The following is a 19,242-nucleotide window of genomic DNA, read 5'->3' as shown; positions in this document are numbered from 1 at the left end:
GCAGATTTTCAAACAGTTAATAAGATGGTAAAGAATTGATAGGAAAAAATTGTCAGAATAAGTAATCAGATGTGAAATCTCAGTAGTGAAATGGACATCTTACAAAAGAAACTAATGGACAATCTATAAATAAAAAGTACAATAAAGTACAATATTTGAAATGAAAATTTTACTGCATCAGCTTCACAGAAGGCTGAGTTCAGCAGAAGAATCAGGGAACTTGAATAAAAGTAAATAGAAACTATTCAAATTGAAATAGGAGAGGAAAATAGAATGAAGAAAACAGAACTGTATTTAAGACATGTTAGGCAATATCAAATTAGGTAACAGATATGTAGAATCCCAGAAAAGAAAAGAAAAGAAAAGAGAACAGAAGAGGCAGGTAAGAAAGAGAATAAATCTTTGAGGAAATAATGTTAAATATTTTTTTTAAATAATGAAACACATCAAACCACAGATAAAAGAAACTCAGACAATGCCAATCAGGGCAGATAAAAAAGGAGGCCTTACTTCAGCTTATTTTAGTCAAACTACTGAAAATCAAAGATGAAGAGAAAAATTAAAGAAATCAGTCAAAGAAAAGAAACACATTACCCTTAGGGGAACAATCATAGACAAAGAATCTCAGACTGGATTAAAATATCATGACCCTGGGCGCACCTGGAGAGGGCATAGAAGCTCCACGCCCTTCTTCCGTGTTTGGTCCAGTGCGTCTCTTCCGTCTGGCTGTTGATGAGTTCTTTCCTTGTATAATAAACTGGTGATCTAATACAACCAAGTCATACAGAGCCATTTTCAGAGGCCTTTGGATGTTATAAGAAGCACCATCAAAGATTGTGGACCTACTGGGAAACCTCTAGTTTTCCAGATTTTATTTATGGTAGTTAAGATGGCGGAGGAGTAGGAGACACCGTTTTCAGCCGGTCCTCCGAGTCGAGCTGGATAGGTACCAGACCAGCCTAAACAACCACGGAACCAGCCTGAGACGCAGGAAGACGCATCTGGATCTCTACAAATGAACATCTCCAGCGCTGAGTATTGAGGTACGAAGCGGGGAGCCATGAAACTGTGCACAGATATCGGAAGATAAACGGAAGGGGGAGGGAGCCGCCGTGTTCAGGCGCCACGCGCGGGAAGCGGTAGCCACTTGCACGGGAGAGCGGGCGGGGCTCGCGGACGGCACCCGCAAAACAGCAGACTGAGACCGTGAGCCGGGTGCACGCGCCACCAGGCATCTCGCGGAACACCGGAATCCCGGTGCGCTCACTGGATCCAGACTGAGACCGGGAGATCCGGGAGCGCGCGCGGGGCGGCTGGCGGCTGGCGGCTGGCGGCATTAGAAACACAAAGGACAGAGACGCGCCGGCCCTGGAAGTGAGGGCTGGGACGCCGGGTGTGGGGCGCACATCCCGGACGCTGCAGGGTTGAGCAGCACCAACAGAAACAGAGTTAAAGTGGCCAGAACATTAGTAGAGAACGGGCCGCAATCCCTCTGTTCTGTGACAGAGGCTGAAATTTGGCCGCTGCTGCTCTGACTCTCAGAAGAGGCACAGCAAACCGCCAGGGAAAGCCGCCAGAGAACAAAAGCCTAGAAATACCGACTCAGGGAGTGCCCATCCCCATCCCCCCTCGCAGGGGACACGGAGACTCTAACCAAACAGGGTTGCCTGAGTATCGGCGCGGCAGGCCCCTCCCCCAGAACACAGAAGGCAGGCTGAAAAATCAAGAAGCCCACAACCCGGGCGCCTGGGTGGCGCAGTCACTGAGCGCCTGCCTTCGGCTTAGGGCGTGATCCCGGCGTTCCGGAAAGGAGTCCTTCATCGGTCTCCTCCGCTGGGAGCCTGCTTCTTCCTCTCCCACTCCCCTGCTTCTGTTCCCTCTCTCGCTGGTTGGCTGCCACATAAATAAATAAATAAAATTTTTAAAGAAGAAGCCCACATCCCTAAGATCCCTATAAAACAAGGGGCACGGCCTGGGACCCAGTCAATAATTTGGGCTCTGGAAACCCCGCAACCTCTCTTCATCAGAATGACAAGAAGGAGAAGCCCCCCCAGCAAAGAAAAGACAGTGATTCTGTGGCCTCTGCCACAGAAATAATGGATATGGATGTAACCAAATTATCAGAAATGGAATTCAGAGTAACGATGGTCAAAATGATGAGTAGAATTGAAAAAACTATTAACGAAAAGGTTACTGAGAATATAGAATCCCTAAGGACAGAAATGAGAGCGAATCTGACAGAAATTAAAAATTCTATGAGCCAAATGCAGTCAAAACTAGAGGCTCTGACGGCCAGGGTCGCAGAAGCAGAGGAACGGGTTAGTGAATTGGAGGATGGGTTAATAGAGGAAAAAATGAAAATAGAAGATGGTCTTAAAAAAATCCACGCCCACGAATGTAGGTTACGGGAGATTACTGACTCAATGAAACGATCCAATGTTAGAATCATCGGCATCCCCGAGGGGGTGGAGAAAAACAGAGGTCTAGAAGAGATATTTGAACAAATTGTAGCTGAAAACTTCCCTAATCTAGCAAGGGAAACAAACATTCGTGTCCAAGAGGCAGAGAGGACCCCTCCCAAGCTCAACCATGACAAACCTACGCCACGTCACGTCATAGTGCATTTCGCAAATATTAGATCCAAGGGTACAGTATTGAAAGCGGCCAGGGCAAAGAAATTTCTCACGTACCAAGGCAAAGGCATCAGAATTACGTCAGACCTGTCTACACAGACCTGGAATGAGAGAAAGGGTTGGGGGAGCATATTTAAAGCTCTTTCAGAGAAAAACATGCAGCCAAGGATCCTTTATCCAGCAAGGCTGTCATTCAGAATTGATGGAGAAATAAAGACATTTCAGAATCGCCAGTCACTGACCAATTTTGTAACCACGGAACCAGCCCTACAGGAGATATTACGGGGGGTTCTATAAAAGTAAAAAGGCCCCAAGAGTGATACAGAACAGAAAGTCACAGCCAATACAAACAAAGACTTTACTGGCAACATGGCAACATTAAAATCATATCTCTCAGTAATCAGTCTTAATGTAAATGGTTTGAACCATCCCATAAAACACCACAGGGTTGCAGATTGGATAAAAAGAAATGACCCATCCATTTGCTGTCTACAAGAGACTCATTTCAAACCCAAAGATGCATTCAGACTGAGAGTAAGGGGATGGAGTACCATCTTTCACGCAAATGGACCTCAAAAGAAAGCTGGGGTAGCAATTCTCATATCAGATAAATTGGATTTTAAACTACAGACTATAGTTAGAGATGCAGAAGGGCACTATATTATTCTTAAGGGAAGTATTCAACAAGTGGATATGACAATTATAAATATATATGCCCCCAACAGGGGAGCAGCAAGATACACAAGCCAACTCTTAACCAGAATAAAGAGACATATAAATAAAAATACATTAATAGTAGGGGACCTCAACACTCCACTATCAGAAATAGACAGAACACCCTGGCAAAAACTAAGCAAAGAATCAAAGGCTTTGAATGCCATACTCGACGAGTTGGACCTCATAGATATATATAGAACACTACACCCCAGAACCAAAGAATACTCATTCTATTCTAATGCCCATGGAACATTCTCAAGAATAGACCATGTTCTGGGACACAAAACAGGTCTCAACCGATACCAAAAGATTGAAATTATTCCCTGCATATTCTCAGACCACAACGCTCTGAAATTGGAACTCAACCACAAGGAAAAATTTGGAAGAAACTCAAACACTTGGAGACTAAGAACCATCCTGCTCAGGAATGACTCGATAAACCAGGAAATCAAAAATCAAATTAAACAATTTATGGAGACCAATGAGAATGAAAATACAACTGTCCAAAACCTATGGGATACTGCAAAGGCAGTCCTAAGAGGGAAATACATAGCCATCCAAGCCTCACTCAAAAGAATAGAAAAATCTAAAATGCAGTTTTTATATTCTCACCTCAAGAAGCTGGAACAGCAACAGAGGGACAGGCCTAATCCACGCACGAGGAAGCAGTTGACCAAAATTAGAGCTGAAATCAATCAAGCAGAAACCAGAAGTACAGTAGAGCAGATCAACAGGACTAGAAGCTGGTTCTTTGAGAGAATCAATAAAATTGACAGACCACTGGCAAGACTTATCCAAAAGAAAAGAGAAAGGACCCAGATTATTAAAATTATGAATGAAAAAGGAGAGGTCACGACGAGCACCATTGAAATTGGAAGGATTATTAGAAATTTTTATCAACAGCTATATGCCAATAAACTAAGCAATCTGGAAGAGATGGAATCCTTCCTGGAAACCTATAAACTACCAAGATTGAAACCGGAAGAAATTGATTTCTTAAACAGGCCAATTAATTATGAAGAAATTGAGTCAGTGATAAACAACCTTCCAAATAACAAAACTCCAGGCCCGGACGGTTTTCCTGGGGAATTCTACCAAACATTCAAAGAAGAAGTAATACCTAGTCTCCTAAAGCTATTTCAAAAAATAGAAACAGAAGGAAAGCTACCAAACTCATTCTATGAGGCCAATATTACCTTGATCCCCAAACCAGGCAAAGACCCCATCAAAAAGGAGAATTACAGACCGATTTCCCTAATGAATATGGACGCCAAAATCCTCAACAAGTAACTTGCTAATAGAATCCAACAGTACATTAAAAGGATTATCCATCACGATCAAGTGGGATTCATACCTGGGATGCAAGCGTGGTTCAATATTCGCAAATCAATCAGCGTGATACATCATATCAACAAGAAAAGACTCAGGAACCATATGATCCTCTCAATCGATGCCGAAAAAGCATTTGACAAAATACAGCATCCTTTCCTGATTAAAACCCTTCAGAGTGTAGGAATAGAAGGTACATTTCTCAATCTCATAAAAGCCATCTATGAAAAGCCTACTGCAAATATTATTCTCAATGGGGAAAAGCTGGAAGCCTTTCCCTTAAGATCAGGAACACGACAAGGATGCCCACTCTCGCCACTATTATTCAACATAGTACTAGAAGTCCTTGCAACAGCAATCAGACGACAAAAAGGGATCAAAGGTATTCAAATTGGCAAAGAAGAAGTCAAAATGTCTCTCTTTGCAGATGACATGATACTCTATATGGAAAACCCAAAAGAAGCCACTCCCAAACTATTAGAAGTTATAGAGCAATTCAGTAACGTGGCAGGATACAAATCAATGCTCAGAAATCAGTTGCATTTCTATACACGAATAACGAGACCGAAGAAAGAGAAATTAGGGAATCCATCCCATTTACAATAGCACCAAAAACCATACGTTACCTTGGAATTAACTTAACCAGAGACGTAAAGGACCTATATTCTAGAAACTATAAATCACTCTTAAAAGACATTGAGGAAGACATAAAAAGATGGAAAGATATTCCATGCTCATGGATCGGAAGAATTAACATAGTTAAAATGTCCATGCTACCCAGAGCAATCTACACTTTCAATGCTATCCCGATCAAAATACCAAGGACATTTTTCAAAGAACTGGAACAAACAGTCCTTAAATTTGTATGGAAACAGAAAAGGCCCCGAATCTCCAAGGAACTGTTGAAAAGGAAAAACAAAGCTGGGGGCATCACAATGCCGGATTTCGAGCTGTACTACAAAGCTGTGATCACAAAGACAGCATGGTACTGGCACAAAAACAGACACATAGACCAATGGAACAGAATAGAGAGCCCAGAAATGGACCCTCGGCTCTTTGGGCAACTAATATTTGATAAAGCAGGAAAAAACATCCGGTGGGAAAAAGACAGTCTCTTCAATAAATGGTGCTGGGAAAATTGGACAGCTACATGCAAGAGAATGAAACTTGACCACTATCTCACACCATACACAAAAATAAACTCCAAATGGATGAAAGACCTCGATGTGAGACAGGAATCCATCAAAATTCTAGAGGAGAACATAGGCAACAACCTCTACGACATCGGCCAAAGCAACCTTTTTCAGACACATCCCCAAAGGCAAGAGAAACAAAAGATAAAATGAATTTATGGGACTTCATCAAGATTAAAAGTTTCTGCACAGCCAAGGAAACAGTCAAAAAAACTAAGAGGCAGCCCACGGAATGGGAGAATTTATTTGCAAATGACACTACAGATAAAGGACTGGTATCCAAGATCTACAAAGAACTTCTCAAACTCAATACACGAGAAACAAATAAACAAATCAAAAAATGGGCAGAAGATATGAACAGACACTTTTCCAATGAAGACATACAAATGGCTAACAGACACATGAAAAAATGTTCAAAATCATTAGCCATCAAGGAAATTCAAATCAAAACCACACTGAGATACCACCTTACGCCAGTTAGAATGGCAAAAATAGACAAGGCAAGAAACAACAATTGTTGGAGAGGATGTGGAGAAAGGGGATCCCTCCTACATTGTTGGTGGGAATGCAAGTTGGTACAGCCACTCTGGAAAACAGTGTGGAGGTCCCTTAAAAAGTTACAAATTGAGCTACCCTATGATCCAGCCATTGCACTACTGGGTATTTACCCCAAAGATACAGATGTAGTGAAGAGAAGGGCCATATGCACCCCAATGTTCATAGCAGCAATGTCCACAATAGCTAAATTGTGGAAGGAGCCGAGATGCCCTTCAACAGATGACTGGATTAAGAAGTTGTGGTCCATATATACAATGGAATATTACTCAGCTATCAGAAAGAACGAGTTCTCAACATTTGCTACAACATGGACAGCACTGGAGGAGATAATGCTAAGTGAAATAAGTCAAGCAGAGAAAGACAACTATCATATGATTTCTCTCATCTATGGAACATAAGAACTAGGATGATCGGTAGGGGAAGAAAGGGATAAAGAAAGGGGGGGTAATCAGAAGGGGGAATGAAACATGAGAGACTATGGACTATGAGAAACAAACTGAGGGCTTCAGAGGGGAGGTGGGTGGGGGAATGGGATAGACCGGTGATGGGTAGTAAGGAGGGCACGTATTGCATGGTGCACTGGGTGTTATACACAACTAATGAATCATCGAGCCTTACATCGGAAACCGGGGATGTACTGTATGGTGACTAACATAATATAATGAAAAATCATTTAAAAAAAAAAAAACAAAAACAAAAAAACAAAATCAAGAATAGGACGCCTAACCGACTGAGCCACCCAGGTGTCCCCTCTTACATGTGTTTATTTTGAAAGGGGATGTATAGATAGATTGATGTAACGGATACAATCAGGACACAGAACTGTTTCATTGCCACAAAGAACTCCTTTACAGTCAAACCCTATCCCTAGCCCTCGGAAGCCACTGATCTTTTCTCATCACTAAAATTTTGTCATTTCAAGATTATGATATAAAAGGAATCTTTTGAGATTGGCTCCGCATAATACCCTCGTAACAGGAGGGAAAAAAGGAATTCAAGTCATTATACACATCCAGGGCATATTCCTTCTTCTGACTGAGTAGTATTCCATTGAATGGATGTACCACAGTTTATCTCTTTGCCAATTAAAGGACATTTGGCTTGTTTAGAGCTCTTGGTAATTACAAATAAATCTATGAATGTTACCTGTAAAAAAAATATATATATATCATGACCCTAACATGTTATTTACAAAAGATAAATTTTATTTATTTATTTATTCATTTATTTATTTATCTATTTATTTATTTAGAGTGACTATATTGCTATCACATAAAGTTGACTTCAAAATAAGAGACTAAGATAGGTAAAGGGAAACATTTCATAATGCTTCATCTGAAAGATATAACTGCATATATAAATGCATTTGTACCTAAAAAAATCACAATTGGTGGCTTTAAGACCCTTCCCTCAGTAACTGATAGAACTAGTAGACAAAAATCAGTCAAGATTTAGGAATATTGAACAAATGCTATTAACCAATAGCAAATGGATTTAAACATCCAAGAACTACAAATTCTTTTAAAAAGATGTTTTTGGGGTGCCTGAGTTGCTCAGTCTGTGAAGCGTCTGCCTTCGGCTCAGGGCATGATCCTGGTGTCTTGGAGTTAAGTCCCACATCAGGCTCACTCCTCAACTTCTCTCCTCTCCCTCTGCCCCAGCTTGTGCTCTCTCTCACACAAATAAATAAACAAATAAATAATCTAAAATAAATAAATAAATAATAAATAAATAAATAAATAAATAAATAAATAAATAAATAAATAAAATGTTTTAAATACACATGAAACATTCTTCCAAATAGATCATATGCTGGGGACATAAGATATCTCTATATAGTTCAAAGAACTGAAGTCATACAGAGTATGTTTTCTGACTACAATGAAATTTAATTAGAAATTAGTGACATTAAGATATCCAGAAAGTCCCCAAGATTTAGAAATTAGGTAACGTGCTCCTAATAACTCATGGGCTAAGGAAAAGAAATAAAAAAGGATATTAAAATATTTTGTAATAAGTGGTAAAGAAAACACAGCATATTAAGATTTGGTTTGTGGAAAACTGAATATAGATCACTGACTCTGAGCATCTTAAGTCTACAACAAAATGAAACAAAACCATTTATACTGACAGTAGAAAATACAAACTATGATATATTTATACACTAAACCAAATGGTAATCAAAAATAAGAAGCTACTGCTCAAAATAATGTAGGAAATGTTGAGGTTTGGACCCGACAGCCAAGAAAGAATTGAGATGTCTTCAGTGCAAAAATGTGGTTTTATTAAAGCACGGGGACAGGACCCGGGGGTAGAAAGAGCTGCACTGGGGTTGTGATGGGTGACTGATTATATACTTTCAAGCTGGGAGGGGGTTAGGGGTAACATAAGTCTCTAAGGAATTTTGGAAGCAAGGTTTCCAGGACCTTGAGGGGGCTAGCTATTGTTAGGAAAATGTCATTCACTACTGCCTAATAAAACCCTAATCCTGAGACCCTTCAGATGTATATCAGTGGGCCATATGATTGGAGGATGATTGTTAACGTGTATTTAGGGGAGTAGAGATAAAGGAAGTTTCCAAACGAATTTTTATATGTTAAAGAAGACTTACAGGATCATGTGGGAGTTAGGATAATGTTAAGTGAAGATTGCCTTTTGCCCTTAGCAAAGTATTAATTTAGAGGCAGCTGAGTTCTGAGAGGAAGGTCACTCTGCCTGTTTCAAGGACTTGTCAATGGGCTGTAAGTAGTAAGGAAATTTAATTTTTCTTTTGTCTTTTTTCCTATGTCAAAAATAAGCACATGAATGAATTTCCCAAATGTAATACTGAGCAAAAAAAGCAAGACACAAAAGATACATACTATAGGATTATATTTATATAATTTATAGGTTATATTTATATAACCTTCAAAAATAAGCAAAACTGATCTACAGTAATAGAAGTCAGAATAATAATAGTGTAGTTAATGACTGGGAGGGGGATAAGGAAGGCTTCTGAGGTTTAGTTATTGGGGTGAGTTCACTTGGTAAAAATTAATTAATCTGTCATTTATATTTTGTGCATCGGTATGCAGATGTTCCCCAACTTATAGCTGGGTTGAAATAGTCTCTGTGCACCTGGAAACCCCCTGCTGCCTGCTGGCCCTACCCTTTTCTTACAGAGCTGAAACAAGCAAGCTCCAAGCTAAGGAGCAAGCTCAGACTGGTCCAAACCAGTCTGCACCAAGATGGACCCCAGTGCTGAACTTTCACTGACATTCTCTTCATTATAATCCTAAGAGTCATGCCCAGGTGTGGAAATTTAATATGTCAATTTGACATGAAACTCATGAAGAAACATGACCTTTAAGTGCCCAGGCGCTAATAAATCTCCTCTACATGCTTAGATGGCACCCTCTTCCCACCTAAGTTTCTTTAATAAACTCTCCCCAACCTCTCCCCAGTGAGTCGGCCTGAGGATTCTTTCCTTTGTGCTTCTCCCTTGTGCTCTAGCATAAGCCCCAATAAGGCCTTGCTTGTGCTTTTAAATTTGGGGTCCAGCCTTGTTTCTACCATTGCTGGGACCAAGGACTCAAGTCCAGTAACAAGGTTATGTCCCAAGCAATGCATTGTAAATTGAAAATATCTTAAGTTGAAATCCATTTAGTGCACCTTAACCTACCAAACACTGTGGCTTAGCCTGGCCTACCTTAAATGCACTCAGAACACTTGCATTTGTCTACAACTGGGCAATATAATCTAACACAAAGCCTATTTTATAATAAAGGGTTGCATATCTCATGTAATTTATTGAATACTGTGCTGAAAGTAAGAAATTGAATGGTTGTATGGGTACAGAATGGTTGTAAGTGTGTCAGTCATTTACCCTCATGACTGTGTGGCTGACTGGAAGCTGCCCAGCATCACAAGAGAGTATCATACCACATATCGCTAGTCCAGGAAAAGACCAAAATTCAAAATTTGAAGTAGGGTTTCTACTGAATGAGTATTGCTTTCACACCATTATAAAATAATTTTGGGTTTTTGTTTTTGTTTTTTTTTAATTGATTTTTTCTTTTTTATTAAATTCAATTTAGTTAACATATAGTGTATTATTAGTTTCAGGAGTATAATTTAGTGATTCATCATCAGTTGCATCCAGTGCTCGTTACATCAAGTGTCCTCCTTAATGCCCATCACCCAAATACCCCATCCCCCCCAGCAACCCTCACTTTGTTTCCTAGAGTTGAATCTTTTATGATTTGCCTCCCTCTCTGTTTTTATCTTATTTTATTTTTCTTTCCCTTCCTCTATGTTCATCTATTTTGTTTCTTAAATTCCACATGAATGAAATCATATAGCATTTGCTTTTCTCTGATTTATTTCACTTAGCATAATACCCTCTAGTTCCATCCACGTCATTGCAAATGGCAAGATTTCAGTCTTTTTGATGGCTGAGTAATATTCCAACACACACACACACACACACACACACACACACACACACACACATATATAGTACATCTTCTTTATCCATTCATCTGTGGATGAACATCTGGGCTCTTTCCACATAAAATCAAAAAATTTTAAGTCAAACCATCATAAATTGAGGATTGCCTGAATACGTATGCCATTCTACGATTTGCAAATATTTTTGACTATATCTCTTTGTATATATATTTTTTAATTTTAATGGCTGCTGTGGATATTATGTTATGTATAGACATAGCTCATCACAGTCTATTGGTATTAACATTTTACCTCTTTGATTGAAATGTAGACCTTACCCCCATTTGGTCCTTTACTCTCCCCAGTTACAATACAATTGCCTTATTTATTTCCTCTACTTACATTGAGGACTACATCAGTGTTTTGGTTGTTGGTTCAACTGTCAATATAATTTAAACAAACTTGAGAGAAGAAAGATACTGTCCTATATTTACTTGTACTTTTACACTTTGCATTGTTCTTTATTCCCGATATTCCATGTTGCCTTCTTTGATTATTTCCTTTTTGTTTGATGAACTTCTATTAGCCGTTCTTTAAGAGGAGGTCTGCTGGAAACAATTTTTTTCTTTCTTTCATCTGAGACTATATTTCACCTTCATTCCTGAAGAATGTTTTCACTATATATAATTCTGGGTTGGCAGTTCTTTTCTTTTAGCACTTGAAAAATGTGCCACTTCTTTCTGGCCTTCATGGTTTCTTTCTTTCTTTCTCTTTCTTTCTGTCTGTCGGTCTGTCTTTTCTTTCTCTCTCTGTTTCTCTCTCTTTTTGCTTTTAAATGTACAACTCTTATAAACATTTTTATTGTATGTTTTTTCCAGCTTTATTGAGATATAATTGATACATAACATTGTGTAAGTTTAAGATGCACAACATGTTGATTTGATACATTTAAAGTTGCAAAATGATTGCCACCATAATATTAGCTACCACTTCCATCTTGCCACATACTTTTTTTCGTGATAAAAAGATTTAACATCTATTCTCTTAGCAACGTTGAAGTATATGATACAGTATTATTAGCTATAATCACCTGCTTTACATTAGATTGTCAAACTTGTTAATCTTATAACTAGAAGTTTTGCCCTTTGACCAGTATCTCCTCATTTTTTCCACCCCCCCCCAACTCCTGGTAACCCCTAGGCTACTCTCTGTTTCTCAGAGTTTGTCTCTCTTAGATTTCAGATGTAAGTAATATTATACAGCATTTGTCTTTCCCTGTCTGACATATTTCACTTGTCATAATGCCCTCAAGGCCCATCCAAGTTGTCACAAATGGCAGGAATTCCTTCTTTCTCATGGCTGAATAATACTCATATGGTCTTCTTCCTCCATTCATCCATTGATGGACACTTAGGAATTGTGAGTAATGCTGCAATGTACATGAATGTGGAGATATCTCTGCAGGATCCTGATTTCAATTGTTTTGGATATATACCCAGAAATATGCTGTATCATATGGTAGTCCTATTTTTAATTTTTTGAAGAACCTCCATACTGCTTTCCATAGTGGCTGTATCAATTTGTATTCCCACCAAGAGTGCACTAGGGTTTTTTTTCTTCCTGTACATTTTTGCCAATATTGTTATCTCTTCTCTTCTTGATTACAGCCATCCTGACTGGTGTGAGGTGGTATCTCATTGCTTTTCCCTGATGATGAGTGATGTTGAGCACCTCTTCATGTGCCTGTTGGCATCTGTGTGTCTGGACATCTGTATATTCTAGCTTCTCTGTCAATGTTTAAATTAAGTTGTTATGTTTTTGCTGTTGAGTTGTAAGTTCTTTTTCTAAATTTTAGATACAGAGACATAAAAAAAGAGACAGATAAAAAAATAAATTTTAGATATTAACCCCTTATCAGTAATATGATTTGCAAATATTTTTTCCCATACCGTAGGGTACCTTTTCATTTTGTTAATTGTTTTTTTGCTGTGAGAAGCTCTTTAGTTTGATGTAGTCCCATTTATTTATTTTTGCTTTTGTTGCTTGTGCTTTGTTGTCACATCCAGAAAATTGCTGCTGAGACCAATGTCAAGGAACTTTATCCCTATGCTTTCCTAGGAGTTTTACAGTTTCAGGTCCTAAATTTTAGTCTTTAATTTATTTTAAATTCATTTTTGTGGAGTGATGTATTGGTGTAGTTTTCTTTGGGTTTATCCTGTTTAAGGCTGACTCATCTTCTTAAATCCATAGATTTATGCCTTTCACCAAATTTAGGTAATTTTGATCTATTATTTCTTCTAATACTTTTTAGTCCCACACTCTCTTCTTTTGGGACTCTGGTTACACAAATGAAAGCTCTTTGTAGTCCCACATGTTCTTAAAGCACTCTCTCTTTTTTCCCTTCTTTTTCAGCCAATTTTCTCTGTCACTGAGATTGGATAATTTCTATTGATCTATTTTTGAGTTCACTGATTCTTTATTCCGTCATTTCCATTCTGCTATTGAACCTGCCCAGTGAATTTTATATTTTTCAATTCTAAAATTTAATTCTATGACTGTTTATTACATTCTTAGTTCAAAAATTTCCACTTAATTCTTCTTTATATCTTCTATTTCTTTGCCAAGACTTTCTATTTTTTCAAGTGCGTTTGTAATTTCTTGTTGAATCATTTTTATAATGTTCTTATTTTTAATTTTTATTTTTTTAAGATTTTATTTATTTATTTGACAGAGAGAGACAGCCAGTGAGAGAGGGAATGCAAGCAGGGGGAGTGGGAGAGGAAGAAGCAGGCTCCCAGTGGAGAAACCTGATGTGGGGCTTGATCCCAGAACGCCGGGATCATGCCCTGAGCCGAAGGCAGACGCTTAACAACTGAGGCACCCAGGCACCCCTTTTTATAATGTTTTTAAAGTCTCTGTCAGAAAATCCCAAAATCTGTATCAGTTCAGTGTTAGTATTGTGTCTTTTTTCATTCAAGCTGAGATTTTCCTGGTTCTTGGTATGATGAGTAATTTTTGATTGTGTGCTAGACATTTGCAGCATTGTGTTATGAGACTCTGGATCTTATTCAAATCTTCTATTATAGTGGGTCTCTGCTAATACTACACCAGTGAAATAAGTGTGTTTAGGGGGTGTTATCTCCTCACCACTAGGTCCAGGTAGAAGTCCAATCTGCCAATTTCTTTTTCCAAGATGGTTGGCTAAAGTAGGGTGGATATTGTCAAAGAATATTTTTGCCTTGCTAGGTCATCTCTTAATCTCTTTCTTGTTCCTTTGGATAAAGAAAGCAGATTTTGAGGGAGCTATTTTTTTTTTTTTGCCTGCACCTGTTGGCATTTCTTGGTTGCAGACTTTCCAGTGCCCAATCTGAGATAAATAGAAGGCAAAAAGAAAACCCAAGGAACTTACCACAGTGTCAATCCTTAAGTTTTGAGGACTGTAGCTACTCTGCCTTCTTCTCTCCACTTCTTAGACTTAAAAAAAAAATATATATATATATATATATATATATATATATATATATATATATATATATATATATCCCAGATACTTAGTAATACTTAGCAGGAGAAATAAGGAGAAATGAATCTACTCCATTTGATACAGAACTAAAAATTCTTTTATTTTTTAAATAAGTGAAAATAATGCAATGGTTGGACTATTGGGTCTTTAAAGCTGCTACCTGTTTTGATTCTGTAAATGGGAGAGCCAGGGAGGAATAATTTGTCTTTTTGTCTCTGACAATGACTGGGTAGGAAGAGTACTTTTGTTTTTTGATTTAGCAGGTGTTTTGCTCTGAGTAAATAATAAGTTAACATTTACCTAGAGCTAGTAGAATTAGGATATGAAACAGGGGCTGGAGAGTTCCTGACCAGGCTAATGTTCTACATCTCTTTTGAAAGCTATGCAATTAACAGAACAACTGTAGTTTCTTCCTTGTTAATTGGTATGCTTCCTGTATTTCCCCATGACCTCTCTGGTACTGGGGTTTGTTGCATATACTTTTGTTGTATATTCCTAATTTGGGTGAAGCTCCTTTAAGAGAGCAGGAAACAGCTCCTCTACATCCTTTCTTTAGAGGTGCCTCCTGAACAGTCTTACAAACTGTAGAGGGTCACAAATATCTGATACAATTATTCTTTCTCCTGTGAATCTGGGTAGCATAAGCTAGTCCTCCTTACGTGCAGCCACCCTGCTTTCAAAACCTTGAAAAGTACCCATGGACTATGAGAGATAGCATCTTCTCAGGGCAGATCTGTCTTTAAAAAGCACTGAGCTCAAGGAGAAGACTCACAGTGGCTGCTACCCCCCCTCCCCAGCTGTTTATGGAAATCTCTTCCCAGGATCTTTGTGTTTGGGGCTCACCTCACCATCTTAAGCCATAAATCAGAGAGTTCACATCTTTATTTATTGGTTGCCAGCCATTCCTCTATGACTTTTCATCTATCCACCCACCCTCCCCCCAATAAATATATTTGCTGAATGAGTGTACCTGTGAATGAGTGAATGTAGGAAAGATGAATGAAATAGAATGAATGAACTTGGAAGCTACAAAGGTGCCTGGAAACTTACAAATTCTCATGAATTGCAAATTTATTGACTGAAGATGTACCGGGGTTGGGAGGTAGTTGTACAGAAACCAAAGAGGAAAAACTGCAGAATAAGATGCAGCCCCAGAGCTCCGTGGCTCGGGTACTAACACCTGAAGAATTTGGGAATCTCAGGGCAATATCATGAGAGCGCTAAGCCTACTGGCGCCCACGGAGAACACCTCCATCTCTTTTTTCTCCGCGGCGTCTAACGGGCCTTATTTGCTTGGCCAGGTAGGCGCCTGCTTCTGCTGGGTCTGGTGGCAGATGGGGACGCCCTTGCCATCCCCGGAGGAAGTGCCGCCGCCACCACTGGAGAAGCAGCCCCCGCCGCCCCCGGAGGAGCCGCCGCCGCCCCCGGAGGAGCCGCCCCCGCAGCTGGAGAAGCAGCCCCCGCCGCCCCCGGAGGAGCCGCCGCCGCAGCCAGAGCCGCCGCCGCCGCCGCCGCCGCCCCCGCAGCTGGAGAAGCAGCCCCCGCCGCCGCTGCCTGCGGAGGAGTCCCCTCCGTAGCTCTGCTGGGGCAGGCACGAGGTCTGGGTGGCCTGCTGAGACGAGTAGCCGGAGCCGCCGCCGGAGGAGCCCCCGCCGCAGCCGGAGCTTCCACCGGAGGAGCCGCCGCAGCCGGAGCCGCCGCCGCCCCCGGAGGAGCCGCCGCAGCCGGAGCCGCCGCCGCCCCCGGAGGAGCCGCCGCAGCCGGAGCCGCCGCCGCCCCCGGAGGAGCCGCCGCTAGAGACGCCTCCGTAGCTCTGGCACTGGACCTGCTGGCCGGAGCCGCCGCCGCCGCCGCCGGAGGAGCCGCCGCCGCCACCAGAGTAGCCTCCGCAGCCGGAGCCGCCCCCGGAATAGCCGCCCCCGCAGCCGGAGCCGCCGCCACCTCCGGAGCTGCCACCACCCCCACAGTACTTGACACTTCCACCGGAACCTCCTCCTCCGCAGCCGGAGCCGCCGCCGCCGGAGTAGCCTCCGCAGCCGGAGCCGCCGCCGCCGCCGCCGCCGCCGCCGGAGTAGCCTCCGCAGCCGGAGCCGCCGCCGCCGCCGCCGCCGCCGCCGCCGGAGTACTTGACGCTCCCGCCGGAGCCACCGCCGCCCCCGGAGTAGCCGCCCCCGCAGCCCGAGCCGGAGCCGCCCCCGGAATAGCCGCCCCCGCAGCCGGAGTCGCCGCTATAGAAGCCACAGCGGCCGCCGCCGCCGCCGCCGCCGCCCCCGCCGCCGCCGCCGCCGCCCGAGGTCTTCCCGCAGCCCACTGGCGGCATGGGCGTTGGCTGCTTCTTCTGGTGAGACATCTAGTCTAAGGAGGAACGGAACCCTGGAAGGAGAGCAGAGAGCGGTAGGAGGATGGCGCAGAGGAGGCAGTTAGGGCCATGGCAACGCCCGTCAGCCGCAGAGCAGCACAGCCCGGGCCGGGCATGATGCCCTCTGTTGAGATCCGGGCGAGCTCTCGGATGGGACTCCTAAGATTAGTGCTTTCGAGAGAGTTGTGCTCCTCCTCAGAAAGTCTTTACCAAACTTTATATAGCCCAGTAGTGTTGCCCATCTCTCTCTCCCAACTCCGCCTCTGGCATCTGCTGTGTGATTGGGCAGCAGGTGACCCACACTCCCTCCTCTATCCTCGACTTCCTGTAAAATGAGAGGGTTAGAGCACTTCATCACTCAGGTCTCCAATCCCAACACGGGTTCTCGGAATGCAAATAGAAATTAGCACAAACCTCCACTAAGGTGGGGGATTGTACCCATCCCTGGCACAACAGAAGGAGGTTTGTCTGAATGTCAAGAGGTTGTTGCTCCCCACCCCGCATTCTCTGCAAAAGTTCAGGGGTGCCTGGGTGGGTGGCTCAGACAGTTAACTGTTAGACTCTTGATTTCAGCTCAGGTCGTGACTCAGGTTTGTTAGAAGATGGAGCCCAGAGGCAGGCTCCTCCTTCAGCAGTGAGTCTGCTTAAGATTCTCTTTCTCTCGCCCCTACCCCCTAAAATAAATAAATCTTTAAGGGGGGGAAAAAGTGTTTAGTTCAGATTCTTGGTCTGAGTTTAGCCATGATGCCAAGGCTATCAGAAAAGGCTCCCTGTCCCCCCAGTCCTGTCTGGACTTAGGGGAAAGGACCCAGTGGTCCTTTGGGCCAGCATCTCTGACCAGAAGATGTAGGCTTTGCTTATATCCAAGCTTGGTTGAGGGGACCATTACTCTAAGTAGGAAGTTGTATCCCAGCATCTCACACCATTTCTCTCTTAGAACATCTCTGAAAAACTGGCACCTGGTTGCTGTGGTTCCCCAAATCTCCCCCATCTACAGCATTCCCTGAATTACTCTCCCTATTCTCTCTTACTCTCTGGAAGTAAGACTCAGCCTCTCCTCCTGACAGGTACAAGAGGTCCATCCTGCCCACTCACAGGGGCAGTCTGCAGAATGTCCCTCTGTGCCCATCACCGGCCTGCCCCTACTGGGATGCCAGAGAGACGAGAGGTAGTCTTGCCTTTGTGGACTTCCCATTCTGGCCAGAATACCAGAGACACCATCTGCACAGCAGCAGCTCAGCCTCCAACTTCCAACCTGAATTCCCTCTAAACATGAATGCAGTTGAAAGGCAGAGGTCCTGTAGTTTCCAAAGAAGAGAGAGACCTTGCAGTTTTGTCCCCTGGTCCACCTAGCTAAGCAGGGCTGGGGAAGACTAGCTGGGAAGACAAGAGCCAGAAGAACTCACACTTACCTGAAGCACCAGGGGCTGAGTGAGGAGAGAAGATGCTGGCTTATGTGAGGAGCTCTGGAGCTCCCAAGGTTTTATACACTGAGCCCTGACTCATCTACTGATCTGGATCCGCCTCTCATGTTTGGACTCAGTTATGTGACCCATGGCTGTTACCCCACCTGTTGATTACAGGCACAGGGTGGCCCATTCATGAGGATTTTGGCATACTTAAGATGGGCAGCCTAGTGTGCATCTCTGATGCAACTGTGTGGCAGCAGGGGTGGCCAGCCAGAGTGGATGGCAGACATTGTTTCTGAAACCTCTGGCAAAGGGCGCATGCCACAAGACCTAGGTCTCTGACCCTTGAGGTGGCCCAAGAGAGTCACACTGGAAATCTTAGTCCTTAGTCCGAGGAGTTAGGACCTCCTATTTGGCTTCTGATCCCATTGCTTGGAACCCTCAGAACTTTAGAGAGAACCTATCCCTCTTTTGCCAAAAGTTTCTCCCCCAGGGTTTCATGTGTGCTCCACTGAAGTGTTCTTGTCTTGAAACTGGCTTGAGAAAATGCATGAGCCCAGTTCTGGGCTGCACACCGTGGACAGTGCTGTAACTAATGGGACATGTGGGTCTACTTTGATTTATTCCTGGAGATTTATTCCTCTGAAAAAAGTGATTGTCGATACTCACTTTCCATGCAGAGGAACGAGCTAAAGAGCTCGATCACGTGGTCCTTCTTACCTTCGCCCTTAGGCTCTGGCGTCCTGTGGTCTTGTGTGGCAACAGTGACCTCAGCCTAAGAGGCAGCTGTGGAATCGAAGGGACTTGAAGTTAGGTGACTGGATTTCGGTGCTCCCTATGCTCCTTACCAGCTGGGTCACCTTGGACAAAGTCACAGCACCTTAGCTGGTGTCTGACGGGAGGCACTCAATAAGTATTTGTTGACTGTTGAATGAATAGGCTTCTGATGACCAGTTACCTTATCTATCAGATAGGAATAGTAATATCTGTTTCATAGACTGAGGAAGAGAGAATAGTTATAATAAACTGTAGAAGGTGATGCTGTTCTTTTTATTGTTTTCTCCTGTTACAGCACAGTCTTACCTCCAACTTG

At 42.5% G+C, this 19,242-nt stretch overlaps 1 protein-coding gene across 1 annotated transcript; it reads right to left on the bottom strand.

The window, feature by feature from the left end:
• Positions 1–15,442: 15,442 nt before the first annotated feature.
• Positions 15,443–16,823, bottom strand: LORICRIN (loricrin cornified envelope precursor protein). Its single transcript, XM_045790663.2, has one exon. The coding sequence runs from the start codon at positions 16,729–16,731 to the stop codon at positions 15,667–15,669; it is 1,065 nt and encodes a 354-aa protein (XP_045646619.2). The 5' UTR covers positions 16,732–16,823; the 3' UTR covers positions 15,443–15,666.
• Between the last annotated feature and the right edge of the window lie 2,419 nt (positions 16,824–19,242).

This window comes from Ursus americanus, chromosome 12 (assembly GCF_024610735.1).
Source record: "Ursus americanus isolate L20-20 chromosome 12, mUrsAme1.1.p, whole genome shotgun sequence".
NCBI classification, from domain to species: domain Eukaryota; kingdom Metazoa; phylum Chordata; class Mammalia; order Carnivora; family Ursidae; genus Ursus; species Ursus americanus.
Note: the sequence above shows the minus strand (reverse complement) of the source record. Positions and strands in the feature narration are given on the sequence as shown.